This window comes from Buteo buteo, chromosome 20 (assembly GCF_964188355.1).
Source record: "Buteo buteo chromosome 20, bButBut1.hap1.1, whole genome shotgun sequence".
Lineage (NCBI taxonomy): Eukaryota > Metazoa > Chordata > Aves > Accipitriformes > Accipitridae > Buteo > Buteo buteo.
Genome location: NC_134190.1, coordinates 8,558,313 through 8,578,855, shown reverse-complemented (window position 1 = coordinate 8,578,855; position 20,543 = coordinate 8,558,313). Strand labels below are relative to the sequence as shown.

General features: G+C 40.8%; 1 protein-coding gene across 1 annotated transcript; it reads right to left on the bottom strand.

Moving 5' to 3' along the window:
• Nucleotides 1-1,112: 1,112 nt before the first annotated feature.
• On the bottom strand, nucleotides 1,113-17,745 carry MYLIP (myosin regulatory light chain interacting protein). The gene is made up of 7 exons (XM_075052514.1): nucleotides 17,477-17,745; nucleotides 16,179-16,369; nucleotides 6,521-6,706; nucleotides 5,562-5,759; nucleotides 5,063-5,227; nucleotides 2,834-3,254; nucleotides 1,113-2,502 (listed from the first exon to the last, which is right to left on the bottom strand). Exons 1-7 carry the CDS (start codon nucleotides 17,561-17,563, stop codon nucleotides 2,413-2,415), a joined length of 1,338 nt encoding a protein of 445 aa, XP_074908615.1. The 5' UTR covers nucleotides 17,564-17,745; the 3' UTR covers nucleotides 1,113-2,412.
• Between the last annotated feature and the right edge of the window lie 2,798 nt (nucleotides 17,746-20,543).

Below are 20,543 nucleotides of genomic sequence, written 5' to 3'. Positions count from 1 at the left end.
GGATGATGGATTAGATGTTACTAATGTAACTGTTAGCACAGAACAAAGTAATCCTGGGAAGCAAGGAAGGTTTGCTTTAGCACTGTTGCACACTGGCAGCCAGATACAGTCTTCTCTGAAAACACTTGTGTACCCATTCCTTCCTTGTAAGTGGCATACAGGGACAACACAACTTTTCTTCAGAACTTTTGTCATCTTTGAAAGCAAATTCAGTAGCATGCACTTGCTGAGAGATTAAGTTTTCATCTTTAAAAGGGTAAGCTATCTTGTCCCTAATGCACTTCACACTGAGACAAACAGCACTTGTATTCAGAATTCCTCGCCTAGTTGCGAGCCACCTTCCCCCTTCCCTCATCAGCAGGGTTTCAGAGCTAGCCTAAAATAATTTTAGGTCCAGGGCTTCAAGCTTCAAGCCTTGATGAACCATCTTGACATTAGGACATGCTATTCTGCAATAATGTTTTAGATAACAATAAAATCACTTTAAAAGGTCATAGTTAAGTGACTTCAGTTCACACTCACCAGAATAGAGCCCCATGGATTCCAGAGAGCTTTGGGCTGATCCCAGCACTGTCCTACATCCTTCAGCTTACCAGTGGGGCTAAGCCAGAGCACCATGCTGGAAGTACCCAAGCACCACCTCTTCAAGAACATGAACACAGAGTCATAAGTTTGTAAATATGAACAGTTTCAGTTGAAAAAAAGACACCAATGCATCTGTAATTAAGAACTTTGAGAGGACTGCTGAAACTCCAACTCTCTGCTCTCAAGCTGCATTTTTTCATTTCTCTCATCTCACTGGAATATACTGCATACATTTGGGGCAATTTACTGTAGCAGAAGTTATTCACAAAGTTAATTCTGAAGGCTGTTTTACAGTTGGAATATGTCAGCTCTTTTAAAGTACACTGCCTGAACAAAGATGGTTATACCATGTCAGTCATCTTCCCTCTCTTGACATTTGCACGCACCTAAGGAAGCTTCATTACCACTTAAAACATGACACAACATTCAAGACTCTAAACATGAAAATACTTCATACTGTATTTTCAGTTCAGTAACGACTCAGATGAATTTCAGAACAAAATTAAAGTCTTATCAATAGCACAAAGTAGATTTTTAAAGTCCTTTATTAATCTGAATATAAAAAGACAGAAGTTGCCTACGATATAGGACAAAGCTCTTGCTTCATGAGGAAACAAAATTTTCTTTACAAAGTGAAAAAATAAATACCCTCTTAGAGTAAGGTTTATATGCTAATGTGTCATAAAAAAGTAGAGTTTTAATATTTTGACAAAATGTCTGTGCAAAGAAACAGATGCATAAACACACATTACTGCTACATTAAGGCAATATGAAAAGTATAGTCAGAAAATTTCAGTAAAGTGACAGTGTACTTCTCTAGCTTTGATTAAGCCAGTATTGCACCCAAACATGGTCTCTAGTTCCCTCTGTACCCTGGAGAATACACTAGGAAACCAGAGCCCAAAATGCCCAAGTAGGGGGGTGGAGATTAAAAACATTTTAGCAGGAAATGACCTACCCAATAAAGATGTTAACTGAAGAAAGCATTTAAAATTATACACAACCCTTATTTTAGAAATTAATGGTACATGTTTAATAGTTTAAAATCAGTCTCCAAAAATAAAGTCAACTTAAAGGGCAGCTGACTGCAGCTCCTGAGATCACCAGCCAAGTTGGATGTGGGAAACCTGGGAGCACCTTGCCCATTGAGAGCTGTGAAGGAAGTCCCAGAACAGTGCTTCCACAGGACATTGCCAGCCAGAAGACTTTGCTGACCCACCCTCAACACTCAGATTAACTTGCCCTACCCTTCCAAAGCTCTTCTCTCAGAATTGTTTTCTATTTAATAGAATTCTGAGTTAAACGCAGCTGCTTGATGAAGCCTTGTAACTTTAGTTTAAGAACCAATTTTTTTTTAAAAGAAGTTCTCTCCTCTTTAAAGCAGTTTACTAAAAGCAGAAACTATGAGCCATACTAAACTGATACTGTAAAAGCTAGTCTTACTATTAAAATAAATGGAATGACTGTACTAAAAAGGATTTAGAGAGTGTAAAACAAAAGGCTGCATTGCTCCCGCTGGGTATATCAATATGTGGACACCACATTTCTCCAGGGTTACCTAGCTTTGTGGCAACACTGCCATGCTACAAACTTATGCATCATTCTCCTTTTAAGTAAAATGAATTGATTACACTTCTGGTCTCAAAAGATGTCCCAAACCATTTTGGACATGCTGAACAAAGAATATTCTATGTTTAAAAATGCAGTATTTTTTGCTTGTGATCGTAGATAGGTGCCAGAGTGATTGCCTTCTTCACAATCAATGGTTGCATTTCATATTAGTGCAGTTTAAAAAGTACATGATGGGTTTTAAAGTGTACACGTAGATCATATCACAGTCAGATTGAGAAGACTGGTGTGGGTTGGCAAGTACACATGCTGGACATGCTCTACACGAGATCTGCAAACAGGACACGACTGGAAAGGAAAAACATTAGGAAATTAGTTTACTTCATATTTTGAGAGTCTCTACACTTATTGGAGACTTTCTTCCATTTACACAATAACAAAGCACTTTTCCATAATCTCCATATCTAAAACAGGGTATTGCGAGAAACATGCAGCTAATCCTTACCCTCACCGCAAGTTAAGCTAGCACAGCTAAAACTTATCCTTCAAACACATCTTCTAAACACAATGTTCTTTGGAATTAGTTTACAACAAAATTTTAAAAATAAGTTTTACTGGAATATCAACATAAACATATTAATCCATGACTGTTAAGTATACAGAATGGCATTGCAATTACCTGTAACTGGGCAGCACAGGGCTTGCAGCATACTGTGTGGCCACAGGGACAAAAGGTCGAATTTATTTCTTCTTCACAACACACCATACAAAGCATGGACTCCTTTAGCTTCCGCAACTTCTCTTGCAGAGCTTTCGTTTGCTGGCAGCTAAGACCTTCACAATTGTCACAGTTCATGCTACTTTCCGAAGACTTAAGGGGGGAACTTGGTGGGGTTTGGTCACTTCTTGAAACAAGATCCACAATGCCAGCATTATAAAGAGCTCGCCTTGCATGATCATAAACTTCTTTTGATGTTCTTTTAATGTCAAAGACGTATTTTTTACCAAGGTTAATGTTTTCATTCAGGAATAGAGATGCTAGGTGGCCCTTTAAGTCTCGACTATACTGCATCATGACAGCACTGGTGACAGTGTCACATCTATAAAACAATAGGACAAATGCAAACTTGGTTAGTTAATACCAACTAAACCTATCCCTACAATAATTTGTTCCCAAAGTTGAAGTAACAGCACTGAAAGTAAATGGAGCAGTCTGAGGTAATATTTAAGATCTTGAATGTTGTTTGCATGACAACTCTACTTTGAAAAGTACAAAATGGAAAAGTGACAGTTATTTTACATCTTCAAAAGTGTGACATGTCTAGTAAAACGGAGTCAGCCTATGGAAGGGACTTAAGGCATTATGCTAACAAACAGCCAACACTTGCTTAATCTACAGTTCAGCTTGGCAACACCTCTTTACATGGTAATTTCCAAACACTGCATTAAAGAATTCCAATTAATAGTCTTTGGCATACCACCTCTTTTAGACAGGCTCTCAAAAAATTTTAGCATAGAGTCAAATAATGTCTTTAACCAAATTTCCACTCAGTACTTTATATACTCATATTATATCATCTGAAGGGAGCCAGTGAGGATGCAGTGTAGACAAATTAAGGCATTTGTATCTGCCACTGGGTATTTCAGCTACCCTAACCATGCTTGTCACATACTTCGGTGATACAGTTAAATCTGCAGAAGCCTATTGAGGCCTATCACATCTCTGGACAATGTAGGAAAGATGACACAAACACAGAACATAAGGACTACAGCGTCACAGGGCCTAAGGTCCAAGATCTAAGCTTATGGCCAAATGCCATCGCCTAACTAAAATTATGCTTAAATTAAAATCAGAAACAACGAAGGACAGCAGAAGTTACAAGCAGAGACAAAGATCAAAGTTAAGACTGTTTAAGAAGTTATATAATGATTTAATAGCCTGGAAAAAAGTATGAAGAGTGCAAAACAGCAGTGCAAGGGCATATAATTACAGAGCAGAACAAGACATGCTTAACATCAGGCTCACAAAATAAGCAGTGGTTAGCTGCTGATTAGCTGCAATGGTTAGTAAGGCAACTAGTTGTTGTTAATTGCCATAACTGTATTAAAGTGATGTTAATTTGAGAAGCTGGACAGGTCTTTGCATAGTGTATGTACTTTCCTCTGCTTTAAGTACAATTTTTCTTACAAAGTAATTGAAACTGATACATGGTAGTTAATTTCAAGAAAACACCACTAAGCATCTTTGACAGTTCTACTGATCAGTGTTGGACCTCACAGTAGGAATGAAAAGGGATTCTAAAAAAAATCAGCCATCAACAAATTATTATAGCACCCCTACCTCAAAAAACATCAAAGAACAATAGGATAAAGACAATGGATAGCTGCTGGCATGAAAAAAAATCCTGGGCATGTGAGCAAGGACAGAGGAATTGTAGGAAGATTTAAACACATGGGAGGGGAAGGTGGCATACAGGTAACTTCTAGCAATTGGAGGAACCAAATAAAGGAGAAACAAGGAGTACACAGGCAAGAGCTACACCTACATATTCTGAAGGACAGAATTTTTTATCCTTTGCTCTCTCATCCTCCCTCTTACACAGGGACAAAACCCATATGTATTGTTTATGAAGTATCAAAGAACACAGTAAGTTTATATTCTGAAGTGCTGTTATTTGTAGTGGTAACTGAAAAAATTTTGCTTACTTGTCTTGTACTCCCACCCCACAAAATGGAAAGCAGCAAAAACCTGTTCAGCTTCTGGACTTAAGAAGAAAGTAGAAGCTGCAAAGACAATGAAATTTTGCAGAGAATTTCTGAAGTGCAGTCAGACTGCTGGCCACTTAAGCACTTCATTCAAATACTGTGGAGAAGACCAGCAGCAGTTCACTCTAGTGGCAATACTGACCTGTAAAATGCATGTGTCTCTGTAATTGCTCTATAGAGTCCACTTGCTGCCCTTGTACTGATCATCTTAAACAAGAGAACTACACTATTACCGGACTCCTTGGTAACAGTCAGATATACATTCTTCCCAGACTGAGTTGCCATCTGAACAACCGGATAAGCAATCCTATAAATGAATATAAAGAAAGGTTATTTAGCTTTTAAGGATAAGGGCATTTTCCACAAGCTACTACAGTGCACTTCTATCAGACATTACAGTGATCTCTGACTGTTGTCTGTGATGGTGGACTGAACATGCCACCTCAAAGATACGTGTAAAAATCAAAAGTATTAAGGCCAGTTGTCATCTGGATTATAAACAGGTAGTGTCCTCAGACCTTATGTCCCAATAGCTCCTTTTAGTAATTCATAGAGCAGTTTTGTAGATTTATGTAAAAACTAGAGGCATACTCAGTACTTCTGAAAAATGGAAGATGAAAATGGTTCCACAAAACACATACCTGTTGATAGGACTGAAGTCATCTTTACAGATGGATATGCCTTCAGGTCCAACACCAATAAGGAGTTTTTGCCCTTCACTATCTCTCACTGAATGCCACTCTACCCCATAGTTCTCCAGTGTTGTAACAATCTGTAGAACCTGGTATTCAGCAGAAGCTTGACTTAAACCTTCTAGCTCCTTGTGCTTTGCAATAATGCTGTTGATAAAAAGATGAAGAATAGGTGAAATAACTCAAGTATGCACTGTTACTGTCAGCAGCTTGTTTTAACATGGGTTTTTAGATGACCTAGTTAAACGGATTATTAAGTGCTCCTGACCTGCCTTATCTGGCTATAGATTTCCAGTAATCATGAACTGGAAGTGAAAATTACCAAAACATCCTGAGAATGTTCAGGACACAATACTGTGCATTTGCTTAGAAATGAGAAAGCTACATGTAATCAAGGCTTTCCAACTAACAGCCCGCCCCACACCCAACATATTTACCGCAACAACCACTAAGGTCATAACTAAAAAAAAATCTACAGAAAAGCATGACACACTGAAAGTTTCTTGATATTCAGGAATCGAGCTATGAAGGTGTTTCGTGAATCCTGTTTACTTCTCAGTGTAAGGGTACTAAGCCACAAATTCTTGTTACTTTCTTTCACAACTGTAGGTCTAAGACATACTCGCAATTTGATTACCCTGCTCCAAGTATTTAGATACCTGTATTTCCCCAAGTACTAGAGTTCAACAGCTTTTGCTCAAAATAATAAAATACTCATAAGCAAACTTAAAAATGAACTGAAATCAGAACATTAGTTAAACATTCAGGTTGTGTTCTGATCTCCAAAGCTACCCAAGCTATTTTTTTTTTAACAACACAAGATACACTATAGGATCAGCAATTAAGGGCATAACGATCTTATGCTTTTGGTCTCCAAAAAGGAGGTTATATCACTGTGTTCTTTTTACCTCTCCAAAATGGTAGTGGTGAGCTCTTTTGCACACAACTCTTCATAATTGTACTTGGCAGTGTTCTGGTTATAATCTCCAAACTTCATCTGTGCCAACAATGCACTAAGTTCAATTGCATGCTCTGAAGAACACTGAAGATTACCAGCAAGAAGATCTTCTTTTATATGCAAGAAAAACATATGCCTGCAATGGAATAAGAAATGTTCGCTTACACAAAATGTTAAAAGATGTTTGTAATCAAGATATGTATCAAATAACATCTCAGATATGTTTGGTAACCATTAATTTGGTAATCAAGAATTTTCAATTAATGTGCCAAGTAGTGAAAGTCTGGCACAAGAGAAGGAAAAGGGACTCCATCTTATTATTCACTTACACTTAAAGATGAGGCTACAACTGAACATGGTATCTAAAAGCACTATTAAAAGAAATGAGCACTTTAACATCATGTTCTTAAGAACTGCTTTAACTCCTAAGGCCACTTAGTAATTTCAATTTAGTGAGTGAAATATCAATGAAATGTATTTGGATTAGTTTCTTAGGTTTAGATTTCTTTGGTTGCCATTTACAAGTTATTCTGCATTTCAGAAAAGCAAATTTGTGAAGACCAGCCCAAACCAGCATACACACATCTATCAAGCAACAGGAGAAGTCACACTTTCTCTACACAGCTGAAATGCCTCTGCCACCACAGTCAAAGGTAAGATGGTGCTTTTTGCCAGTGACATGATTAACAGAATAACTTGGAACATCTGAAAAGGCATTGTGGAATAAAATACAAAAACTACTGTGTAAGCACATTTGTCAGACCAACCTTTACACTTGGGATCAAGGCAGGTTTGACAACTAGCTGGCAAACTCAAAGCTGCTCTTAATTATCTAATAGGTCAGTTAATTAGAAAAATCAAAATTTCCACCAACACTAACAGCAGCCTGCTAATTTCCCCTATAGTCTACCTTAACTGCTATAAATTCATCCTTATCTCCCCTCAGGGAAGACAATAAAAATTTATTAGCATTTGTTCTTAAGACTCAACATATTTATGGAAACCAGATGCAGAAGTAGTTACATATCACTGAAAAAAATCTTTCAAGAAATGAAGCCTAGTATGCACAGGGATGTGTCTTAGCTTCCATAGTAATAGGACATTTACATTTTTCTTTTCCAAAATTAAGTGTAATGTACTTTTCTTAAGAATTTGTATTGAATCACTCATCTCAAGTTGGAGATGCTAATAAGTGATTAGCTTTCCTTCCAACAGGAATTTTGGGTAATATCTTATGTATAGCCTGTTGTAGCACTCTACAACTCCATTGCGGAAAAGGGCAAATAAGCCTACTTTTTCAGCACTATGAATTATTACATAACTTAGAAAATTTGTGTCCATTCTTAGCTCTAGTACAGTAAATGCTGCAGCTAAGAAAATACTGGCCCATAAGATGCCCCATATCCAGAACTTCTGCAATCAGGAAAAAATAGGTATTAAATTACCCCATAAGCTGCCCTACAATCCATTTCCTGCAACAAATCACAGCTCCAACACCTCCCTTTGCAAGCAGTTTGAGGCATGCTAGAGCTTCATTGCAGTTGTGACAAAGGTGCTTAATTGCATCACTCTGATGTCTAGACATCAATCTACACTTCAGTAGTTCTAGTGGGTGTCTGGTGGAAGCCAATATCCTTGCTCTGTGCAGGATACAAGTTTCAGTGGCAAGAGGACCAGAGCTTCAAACAGTACAGCTGTCCCCACTGTTAGCAAGTTATTCCTTGTTTAGGATTTTTTTTGAGCAAGTCCCAAACCTCTGCTCCAATCCCTTTCTCCTACCTTGCTAATTCATAACTCTTTTGGCTTGGGCCACAGAAAGGCATATCGGTGGCTTTTAAAATGCATTGGTTGTACACACTCCTATTGTTGGGGCTCAGTTCATAAATCCAGACAAAGTATTTGATGAATTACTAAAACACTATGGCCAAAACAAATCCAAATAGTAGGCATTTCCCTAATTCCAATCAACATTTCATAAAATAAATGGCTTTTCATGCACTTTTGATCCTCTATTCAGAACAGGTTTTCCAGTCATTATAACTATGTACTAATTACACATACAGTATTTCAAAGAAATATCTGACAATTTTATTCTCATTAGCTGAAGCATGTTTACAACTACCACACCTAAATGTTTTTATCTTCAGTTTATTTTATGCATACAACAGCACTGACTACACAGGGAAAAGTCAGTCTTTTCCCCTTGGTGGGAAGGCCTTATTGACATCAAGAGGGGAGCTGAAAAACAAAAGATTGCTCCTGCAAATACAGATGTATTACAGAAACAACTACAGCAGAAGCACAGCTTGTCACATTCCAATAATAAAAAGCCAGTAATGGCATAGGTAGACAAGTTTAATGTACACTGTGAAATAGCATCACATCAGCTAATGTACAGTAGCTTCCCATAACCGGCTCCTATCACATCAGGGAAAACATCTAAGCTACTTTGCACTTTTCTGATAAAGGGGACAAAGGTATGGCATGTATAAAGGACAGTTATTGCAAAGTAACTAGAACTATGCAAGTTCATGTCTGGGCTTACACTGTGGTAAGCTGTTTTGCTGAGTCAGAGAAAACAGACAAACACCTGTATTTAACAGTCCCTCTCAAAGTCATTGGTCTGCACCTAAAGAACCCACTGCTGGCCCAAGCCCATTGCCTACACCGCACCCATAATAGATCAGAAACTAGTTAACATAGGGCCTGTCAGTGAAATAAGTTTTTGAATGACAGTGAATGACTTCATACTGATCTGCTACAGCAGCTGCCCTGAACCAAAGTTCAAGTAGCAAATTCACTTTTTTTATTTTGAGTCCTTAAGTGTGTTTGAGGAAGGATAAGCACCTAGAAATTGAAAGATAGTGAGGGTTGCAAACATTTTATACATCTGAAAAAGTGATTCTGATTAGTGCAGATTCTGATTAGCCCATCCAGCCTAAGATTGCACTTCTCCAAAGTTATACTAATATCCATTACAAAATCATCCCTCTTCAAGGTTCAAAACTTGACACCAGCCAAAATCTGATTATAAAAGCAGACTTCTTTTCCCTTCACACAAAACTAAAAAAAGTCTTTTGATCTTAAAACAAAAAGGCAAAAGAATGTGCTTTTATTGCTGAGTACAGTCAAGCAAAACTAAAGCATTAGAAGCCTTGAGGCAGTTCCTTATCTAATTCTGCCAAGTCTAAAGGACCCAACAGATCATCCATAGAAAACGTGGCCATATTACAGATTCTATTAGTTACCAGAAAGTATTTAAGTTTCTGTAAATTATATTGTGACCTAATCACTTAATAGCACTAAATCCACTGTCCCTCCTCTCTCTAGGAATACCTAGATACAATGAAAAAATTGTTAAAGCTTTTCCCACCTCTGAAGATATTCAGATTGTGCAGTAAAAGTGTACTCAGTTTTTCCAAGGAATTATTTCAGTGTTAGTATTTTATGCTTAATGGAATTTTCACCAAGCAAGTTTTCAAACAATGAGCTGTTTTAAATCTAAGAACTGAACTGTAACTAAAGGCCTCTAAAGGTTACATTCACAACACCACTAGTAGAATGTCTAAGTTTGAGTACTATATAAGAAACTAATTGTTTTTGTTTCTGCATTATTCACCACTTCAGTTATACATGACACATTAACTGTTATAGACTTGACAAGTAACTCAAGTCAGACAAAAGTATGTTTCCTACCCCACCCACCTCAATATTCTCTTGGCACATTCTGCAGCTTTGTTACTACTCTTGCCAAAGTTCCATTTCACCTTTAAATCTTCATAGAAAACAAGTCTTCACAACTCTGAACTTTAGCAACCAATTATTGTGGCTCCTAGTCATCTTAACATCTGCCAGACATGTTGGGACATTGAACAACTAGTGGCAGCTTTAAGAACAAACAGAACTTTCCATTGCACTTGTAGCTCAAGTTCTACACATGACAGCATTAGTACAAAAGACAGTCTATACAACGTAAAACAGCCCTAGTTTCACCCCCAAACCTCATGCTAGCTAGATATTCCTGTATATTCAATTACAGAACATTTTCTTTGAGTTTAGTAGTTGAAAACAGTACATAGAAATACTGATTAGAGGACAAAACATCCGAGTTTGCCAAAGCTATACTTCATTAGTCACTGCCTCAGCAGAATTTCTTCCCTTCCAAAAGAAGAAAAAAGCAGTTTTAGAATTAGAACAGGATCACATGTTTTCTTCAAGCACTAGTTACACTGGTGATTTTATATTCATTTTGTATCCTTATTTTTGCCCCAGTGCTTTTTATACAGTTTAAATTCTATGTGCATATTAAAATGGTCAGTAAAGTCAAATGTACAGTGTGATTAATGTGTTTTAGTTGCACATAAATAATTTGATACAAATGTAGGAAGAGGGGGGCTGCAAGAAGATTTCAGCAGATAGCCCATTTCAGAATAAACTACAGCTACCAAAGTCACAAACCTAGATATGATATCAATTGCTTTTTGCCTCCCTCTGAAGCAATTTTTGCAGGCTGACTATACTGAAGAGCACTACCAGAAATGTGTCAGTATTTCATCACAATGAAATCCCTACAGGAGGCAAATCACCTAGTTCAGTGTTCATACAACTGAACTGGCAATAACAACCCCACCAAATAAGTGGTATGAAAAGCGTAGAGTATATATAACACAAGATTAATTTATCTTTAACGCATTGAAGACAATTATGTGCACTAGGAATCAAAGTTCTGCACCAAAAACTTCGTTTCTACTACTTTAAGCAAGCAAAGGAAAACAGGGCAAATAGAAATCTGAAGACAATATTAAAAGCTTTTAAGCTCTAGACTTAGCTGTCAGTGGAAAAAGTGAAAAACACCCATCCTTTACCAATAAAAAGTATCTGTATATGACTAATGACTCCTAAGCTAGAAGTATGGCCAAAAGAACCCCCTCTCTTGCCAGACTACTGGCAAGAATCTTAGCATAAGTCCCAAGGAACTGTTTGTTCTCTCTGGGGTATGACACTCCTTACCACAGGGAAAGGCTCTTTCCTACTGTGAAGTAAATTTACAACTCTGCAGTCTAAAGGAATCAAAATTAAGAGGCATAATTGTTCTCCCTAAATATATATTGACAAAGATCTATAGACTATAATTCTGATTTTAAAAGCATATATAAGGCCACTCCATTTGAACAAGCAAAGCCATTGCAGTTACAGTTATGTTCCTCAGTATCTTTGTTCTTATTTGCTCTCGGCAGAGTGGGTGAAAGGTTCCCAACTGCAATTCAACTCTGATTTAGACAAACAGACCCATTAAACTCACCCTGGTGTCTAATACAGCAGACTGCTTTATTGCATTGTAACAAATACCATGACACTGCTGCACTGGGTAGCCAATGCTGTAGGATAATAGGATGTTTTTTCTGATTTTCTACCTACTACATGTATCTAACTGCTCAAAATATTCAACAAGCCAGTTCTTAAAATTAACTAATTCATGAATACAACTGGATAACACTGCAAAAACAATGTACTTGGTAAATAAAATTCAGATACTGGCAAACATCACACAGAACTTTCGACAGCTTCTAAAACAATAACTGCCTATCTCAAGGCTGACAAAACACAGCTCTTTTGAATGCTTCATGAGATTGTGTGGCTTGTTAGAATCCAACACATTGTTTTAAATTGTCATGGCTTACATAGGTATATCTGATTTTCGGTCATATTACACAAGACAAATAACTTTGCCCGTTTTGAAGTACATCTGGGTAAATCGTACGTTGCTCAACAAACGATTCACTTCAAAATAATTTCTACCGCTGTGCGACCGCCGCAACGTTGACTTTATCCTGCCAGACTTGAAGCCATTGTTCTCCCGGAGGGCCGTTTGGCACAATTTGCCTGTCGCGCGGCCCGGCAAACACGCTCGTTGTTAAGGTGGATGCAAGCGGCAAGACCTCCCTGCCCCATCACGTCTCACAAAGAAAGCTTTTTAGCCCGAGCAGCAGCAGCAGCAGCGGCACTGCCCGCCCCGAGACAAGACGAGGAGCAGGCCAACCGGGAGCCGAGCTCCTCCCGCGGCCGCCCGTTCCCCCCGGCGGCTGCCGGCCGAGGTCACTGCCGGCCACCGCCCGCCCCGGCCTCACACCGCGCCGCGCCCCGCCAGCCCGTCTTCTCCCCCCGTCCCAAAGTCCCCCGAAAACTCCGCCTGGCCGGTACAATCGCTTCTCCGAGTCCCAGCCCCTCACTGGAGTAACTCGGAGCTTTGTAACATGCGATACAAAAAAACACCAAAACCCTGCTCTTCACTTCTTTTACCAACTGTTGCTTTACCTACCAAGACATACAGAAAACCATGAAAGCAAATGTGGCATAAGCCAGAGCTTATGATCTGGATCTTGGGCCACCACATGTATCTTTAAGCAAAAAGGTAAGTCCTCTTCAAGCCACTTCAGTCATTTTCCATTCAGAAAAACATATAGTTATTCAAACTCCTCTAAACAAGCACACTCTTCACATTTCAGACTTGTTTCTAAGACTCCAGCTGACAGCAGCAGATTAAATTTGAATAGCATTCTCGCACTGAAGCGCTTTCATTCCACTGAAAACAACTCTAAACTACAAAATCCTGTGGTGAAATTCAGTACCAGGCAGTCAAATAAAAAATTAGACACTGAGATCCAAAGAAGAACAGAAATAAACCACTATTAACCCTGTTAAAGGGAAGAAAGTGTAGCAACAAGGTTTTTTTCCCCATGCAATTCTCCCATTCACAACACACATGGTGAGGTGGTTTGTTGCCACAGTGGTCAAAGGTACAATTACAACCTGGTCTGCCTTTGCACTCAGTAGCAAGAAGGCTCCCTTGCATAGGAAGATTAAAATGCATGAGGTTGCGATCTTCCACTGGATTGCACACTGATTAAAGATAACAGAAGCAGAGGTTGATGTTCAGTTGCCAGATCAGCTTTTCACGCAGCTTGTAGAAACCTGAACATTAAGTTTCTTCAAACACACACCTGAGTTTTAAATTAAGTGCAAGACAAGGATCTCTAATGAAGCAGTACAACTGGGGTTGACAAAGCTTCCGAAGTACATAGAAAAAACCTGGTAACAACTCAGTCACAACATTCACTATTATCATCAAGATGAAGCATATCAAAAAAGTTTAGAATTACTTGCAGCTTCCCAGATTTCAAAAGCAGTCTCAACATGCATCTAATTTATACGCAAAAACAGCATCAGAGGCAGCAAGTAGAAGACTGGGAGACTTCCTCAGCTTTCTTCACAGAAGAGAAATACCCTATATATCAGTTGTGGACATAACTGCTAAAGGAAATGAAGGACACGCATTACTTCATCAACCAACACACTGACTTTGCAAGTAAAGGTAAGAAACAAGGTGTCAGTTGTAACTGTACAGCTAATCCTTGCAATTCTGTGATATACTACCTATTGATTTAAAGTTCAGTGACAGGTTTAACAAGTTTTTCATCTTCTCCTTGATAATACACACGCTTACATGCAAACTAAATATGAATGCACAGTTATGTGCATATGTGAATCCTCAAGCAGACTCAACTAGAAAAAAGTAAATCTACTGAAACTCAGTGTCAGCACTACAGAAATATACATTAACCACAGGCACTATGGAATTCTAGGTCTGCTTCATGTAGACTACTGGGCATACACAACAAAGGCAGTTATTGCAAACTCTTTTACAACTTTTATTTGTTTTTAGCAAGAACACTAAAAATACTCAGGATTTAGACTGAACAGCTTAGCTGAAGCCTCAGGACTATTCATGTTTGCAAGACAGAGTGACATGAAATATTAGTTTCAATACCTGTTAATCTCCAAAATTATAACTATTTCCAAAGTAGAATTTTAATAGATCTCTTCTGATGACTGAGCCTCAATTAATTTTAAAATTATTTGTTAAAAATACTAGTTTTAGAACAGCCTTAATTCATAGGTAAAAGAAAGCTTGTCCCACCTACAACCTCTTAAAGTCATCTTTACGGTGGAGAAGTACTTGTTACTTTGAGGTAGGTATACAAGCTCTGTTACATTCTAGCTACATAACCTGTCTTTTAGGCCCCTGGAGTATGTTTCACCAGTTCAAGCTCTCTATTAACTTGCACAGCCTTCCAAGTCCTGCATTGACAGCATTGAAGGCAGGAATACAGGTGTCTGCAAAAACCTTGTAAAGTTGAACAAACAATCATCAAGGATAGCATAAAAATGCCAATCATATCAGCTTTAGGTTTCCTCAGATTCACACTGATTTGGTCTGTGTGTGGAGACACATCCAACATGCTCAGGGTAATCTCTTCTGCCTCATTAGGTATGAAATTGTGTTGCTCCTTTTGTTCTACATAAAAATCCTTTGTTATCTGGTTTTATACTTACTCTCATTGACAATATTTAAATAAGAGGACAAGTTTCTTTAAGAAAAATACTCAAGAAGAGCCTGAGGATATGCTGTGGACAGTAGAATTTATTTTTCCCAAATAAGGTACATCAAGACTGGAATTTGGTTAGAATGCATTTGCCTAACTAAAGCTATTATATAGGACAGCTATGGTCTAGCTCCACAGCATCCTGAGAACTTCAACCAGATTGGTGAGCTGAAACCACTGCTCCCCAAAAGCCTCTCCCCTGCACATTAGCTCAAAAAAATGAAACAATATATGCATGCTGCTAACTCAAAGCCTTTTACCTACAAAATAAACACCAAATCATGCTGTCAGCCTCTTTAGGCAAATATTCTGTGCAGAACAACCACGTTGTATCTGTGGTCTTAATTCTGAAAGGACCAAGTTAAGGAGAGTAGTGAAAACGTGGTTTGGCGTTATCACGTAGACACTAGACTTCACTTTGCCCCATTTATATTAACTGTACTATCTAAAACTAACAGGAAAAATTAGTTTTAAAAGGTCAGCATTAAATATACATGTGCACAGCTTTCTTTAATGAAAACTCAATTGCAATTCATGTGGTAATCAAACTCAAGGAGTAAAAACAAGTGTTCACAACTAATCTTAGAAGACTAGTTCTTACAATTGACTAACAGGATAACAATTTAGTCAAGAGGACTGGCCCCAGAAGCAGCAAAACAGCTGTTTCTTTTGTAGCCTCAAAGGGCCTGTAGCTATTTGAAAGTTACTGTAACATAATACCAGACAAAAAGGAATTCAGCAAGTTTTTTTTGCTCTGTGGGAGGAATTGTTTCCTGCCTTTCTGTACCAGTGGTTTAGAACGACCTAGAGTAACACTACTGAACAGAGGTTACTATCGGACATGCAAATACCATATAAATAATTTGCTATTGGTAGCTTAGTTTCTTTCACTTCCAGCACTAAGTGCTTAGGGAATTACCTACACTCATTACTTACTGGTAGCTACAGAACACTTACAATACTACCAGCTTGGGTTTTTTTCTTTTTTTTTTTTTTTTTCAAAAAAGGAATAACACATTTAAACAACGCTAAGGTTTTAAAACTACACAGAAGAGTCAAGCAAGATTACCAGAAGATGGAAGAAAAAACTAATCGCTTTCATAAGTTACAGAAATTGAAAACAAAATAATAAATCAAATCTACTTACAATCATCTTTACCTTACCTTGTCTGTTCTTGTAAGATAAGATGTGGCTCTACAAAAAACTTGACTCTTAATTTCAACCGATAAGGGGCTAAACCATCCATCTGCTGGGAGATCCTGTTCCTCAAATTCAGCCACAGATTTTCCCCTTTGCTGCCAGTGAACTGCAGTCCAAAATAATCAACTTCTATAATTCCCAACCTTCTGCAAACCTGAAACACAGAGGTTCTTTATAATGAGGCTACAACATGGCGATAAAAAATATTGCCCGAATCAAGTATTGTTTCAGATTGCTCAAACACAAAAAAGAAATCCTGCTGCGAGCACCTTTACACAAAAGATTACTTAATTACTTGGATTTTAAGTTGCATACAAAAAAGCATGCAGACAAACACTGAGAATAAATTGGGAATAGCTCCACTAGTCAAAACCCACATGGACTTCCATGGTCAAATTCTGTCCCCCCTTCTTGCCCCCAGGACAGGCACTTAAGAAGGCCAGTGGATTTCCAGAAGAGGAGAATATCTGTTACTCAACATCACAGCCAATAGCACTTGCCAGGCAAGAAGGAGAAAAAAAAAAGTACAACCCACAAGTTTTATTTAGATGCCACCAACAGACTGGGCTGCTACATTTGGCTCTCTCCAGCATCCTCACGGCAGCCGCCGCAGCCACATCGAGGCGGTGGCGACAGAAGGGTGAAAGCACCTGGACGACAGCATGGCCCCAGCAGGCCAGGGGGGCCATCTCGGCACCGCCCGGGCGGCGTCACCCCGGCCCGGCGGGTCCCACTCGTGCCCCCCACCCCAGGGACAGTCAGAGCAGGCTGCAGCAGTGAGGCCGAGGCCTTGCCCTTCCACACACGCGCTGTACGGGGGAAGGCAGAACGGCCGGAGAGCCCCAAGGCGGGGGGGGGCGGATACAGCAACCTCTGCATCCAACATGGAGCGTGGGGGGGGGGTAAGAAAAGGAAAAAAAAAAAAAAAAACCAAACCAGAAGGGAAGGGGGACGACGACGACACTGCGGCGGCGGCTCCCCGCCCCCACCGCCGCCCGGCCCTGCCTCGCGCCACCGCCGCCCGCAACGGCCGGGGCGCGCGGCGGGGGCGCCGCGAGCTGCCGAGGCCGTGATCCTCGCGCCCCCCTCCGTCCCCCCCCCCCCCTCCAGGCGCGGCGGCTCGGGGAGGAGGGAGGGGGTGACGCGCGCCCGCCGGCTCTCGTGCGCGCCTGTCAGGCACCAACGGTCTGCGCTGCCCAACGGCCACCCGTGACCCGCCACCGGCCGGCGGCGGGGTGAAGAGCGCAGCGCGGCCCCTCACCTGGTTGAGGCAGTCCTCGCCGTTGGCTTTCGCCTCCACCTCCACCTCCATCACCACAGCGTCCGGCCTGGTCACATAGCACAGCATGGCTGGGGCCAGCCAGCGTCGCCACCGCTGACACGGACACCCGGAGCGGCTGCCGCCGGCGGGGAGTCGCAGCTGTCGCTACAGGCGGAGGTACGTCCGCGTCCCCGGCCGCTGCCTACGCCGCCCGCCCAGAGACGGCCAGCGCCCAGCCCGCCGTCCCCGCTCCCCTAGTGCTTGCGCTCCGCCGGCTCCGCTCCCTTCACATATACCCTCCCTCTCCCCCTCCCTCCCCCTCCGAGCGGCACCTGCGGACCAATCGCGAGGCGCCGCAGCGGCGGGCCGCCGCCGCCCCCACCAATCAGCGCCGCCATCCCCGGGAAACGGCGGCGGCTCGGCGGGGCGGGTTTGTTGCCGTCGCTCTCTGGCGCCCCCTGCCGGGACGCAGAGCCGCCGCGGGTCGCTGGCGGGACTCGCCGCGTCCCCGCCCGCCCTGCCCGGCCCGGCCCGGCAAGGCCCGGCCCGGCCCGGCCCGCAGGCCCTGCCCGCGGCGGCTTGGCCGCCTGAAGGAGCCGGTCCTCGGGGCCCGCTTCCTCTTTAGCAGCCAGCGTCTGCACATTACCTTCGGCCGCCGTCACCTGCAACAGCCCAGAACTTCTCTACCCTGGAATTATGTCCGGTTAAACCGAAGCAAACTTAAGTTCTTCTAAGCAAAGGTGGAGACCAAACCCGCACGGCAGGCATCATCTACAAAATTAATTTGAGGGTGAGTGGCCGTGAGCTATGTGACAACCAAATATTTATTTTCATGGCTCATCTTGAGGCTTTGCAAACACTCCTTTTCGCTGAGGGGAAAATATCATCGGGATTAATGCTCTCTCTCTCCCATATTCTCTTTGGCCTTGGTCCAACTGTGGGTTACGCAGCATGCAAAGCACTGGAAACGTGGAAATCTTAAGAAGAACCAGTCAAGTGATATTGCAACCTCCATGCACTGTTGTGCTAATGGATGATGGAGCTTTTACGCTTGTTGAACTCTGTAGGTATGAAGCTCGTAGGTGATTCCTGGCCAGGGGAGGAACACCTGCACCAGGAGAGCCCTTAGAAGTATTTGTTTGACAAACATACCCATAGTACATAAAGTACTTGGCTTTAACAATGGCTGCTTTAACAGTGTAAATTGAAACGACAGGGAGGAGGACTAAGTACAAAATGCACGCTGTGTAGGTTCCCCAAAAGAAATGCAGATCAAAGAAGTACTGAGCAATGCAGTGGTGAGGAACGAGTAGGCTGTCAGGGGAAGAACTAAGAGAGGAAATGGGGACCTGAAAATGCAGTCAAGGGATAACAGGAAGAGCAAACCACAGTGCTAATACAAGGTCACCACAGGGCTGAGTATTAGCTTGTTCCTGTGTGCGTGGTCACTTGCTTCTGTTTGGGTATTTGTGCTGTGCTTGTCAGGGTTGTTAGCATTTTCAATTTGTATTAAAGGAACTCTGGGAACAGATACTCATTCTGCTGGGAACTCTGCAAACACAGTATATGGAGCTCCATCCGTTTTGTTCATGTGAACTCTGTAACTAGAAGACTGCTCAGTCTCAAACCAGGCAGAACAATAGGAGGCAAGTGAGAGTCAGGATGTGAGATGTCAAACCTGAATGGTGCTGCATTTCACCTGTACGCTTACTAGCTCAGATTTTCATGCCCAGGTCTATAGTGTTTAAGTTGAAGAGCTTAGAGACTTAAAAGACCAGGCTCATGGAGTGAAGGGTAGAAAAAGGGAGATAACATGAAAGGAAGATGAACGAAATTGCAAAATTATGTTAACTCTGTGATTTTTATGGGGAAAAAACCCCTCTTTGGGAGGGGCTTAATCATGAGGGATTAGCCACTAACAAAAAAAATCACAAAATATTTTAGTATGAAAGAAAAGCCTGCATTCTTCACCTGTTCTTTAGTTTCTGTTGGAATGGATGCAGGAAATAAGATTTTAGTTTTATTTTAGTTTTACTTCTGTATATTGTGGTGTTATAGTATTTTGTGTGATTTCTGTCATAATCAAAGGAGTCCTAAAGTTGTTATGAAGAAACACAAAAACTGCCATGATGACTCATGCCATTAGTATTCTGATATCCTCTCCCTGACAGTAGCTCAGATCAGATGTTACAGAGGAAGGTGCAAGAAATCTTTATGTATGTGTGAGATAATGTGCTTGTATATTTTCTCTAGCACTAAACAGTTAAAGCTGGCTTATAGCTAATAGATTAGCCTTTACTTATTTATCCATGTTACTTGTATACTAGGAATCAGTTCACTTTGTGCGAGGCATTGTCCAGACAAATAGAAACAGTTGATTCTTGTCCCAGAGATCTTGCCTTTTCTCTATATATTAATATCCACTCTGTGTTTTCCTTTTATCTGACTTAATGTAAATGCAGGTGTTCTTATTATGTCTGTAAAAGTGTTATCCTGCTTTGAAATCTGCTAAACCGTAAGCCACAAAAATAGCTTGTGGCAGTAAATTGCATAGATTGGTTAAGCCCTGTGTAAAACAAGCATTTCTTTTCAAGGGTGTCATCTGGACACCGCTGTCATAGAAATACATTCCATTTCACAGTCTCTCTGTGATATTTTATTCATGTTGTACAGAAGGGAGTAAAGGACCGAGTCCTGCATCAGCACACAGGAGACAGCTCTTGTGACAAGTGCCCATTGCAACCCTTTGGGCTCCGTCTGAGAGAAAAAAAGGAAACATCTTACAGTCTCCTGCCTGGTTTCTTTGATGAATCAACAATACTTGGTGAGGTACACTGTCAAACTGGCTCATAGCATGGATGTTCACCCTTTGTGTATCATAAAAGAACATTGTTTATCAACATGTCACTTCAGTGCTGTATGTCATGAAATGCTATATGCTATACAACAGTAATATCTCTATGATGGGTTCTCTATGATGGGTCAGTCTTCTGCTATTGTGTCAATTTGTGCCTAAGTAATTCACCTTATACACATTAATATATTTAAAGTTCCTTGCCTAACACTT

Coding starts and splice junctions, on each gene's coding strand:
- MYLIP (XM_075052514.1), bottom strand. CDS start 17,563: ATGCTGTGCTATGTGACCAGGCCGGACGCTGTGGTGATGGAGGTGGAG. Junction 6,707..16,178: donor ATCTTACAAGAACAGACAAG/GTAAGGTAAAGA, acceptor ATTCCATTGCAG/GCATATGTTTTTCTTGCATA. Junction 5,228..5,561: donor GACTTCAGTCCTATCAACAG/GTATGTGTTTTG, acceptor ATTCATTTATAG/GATTGCTTATCCGGTTGTTC.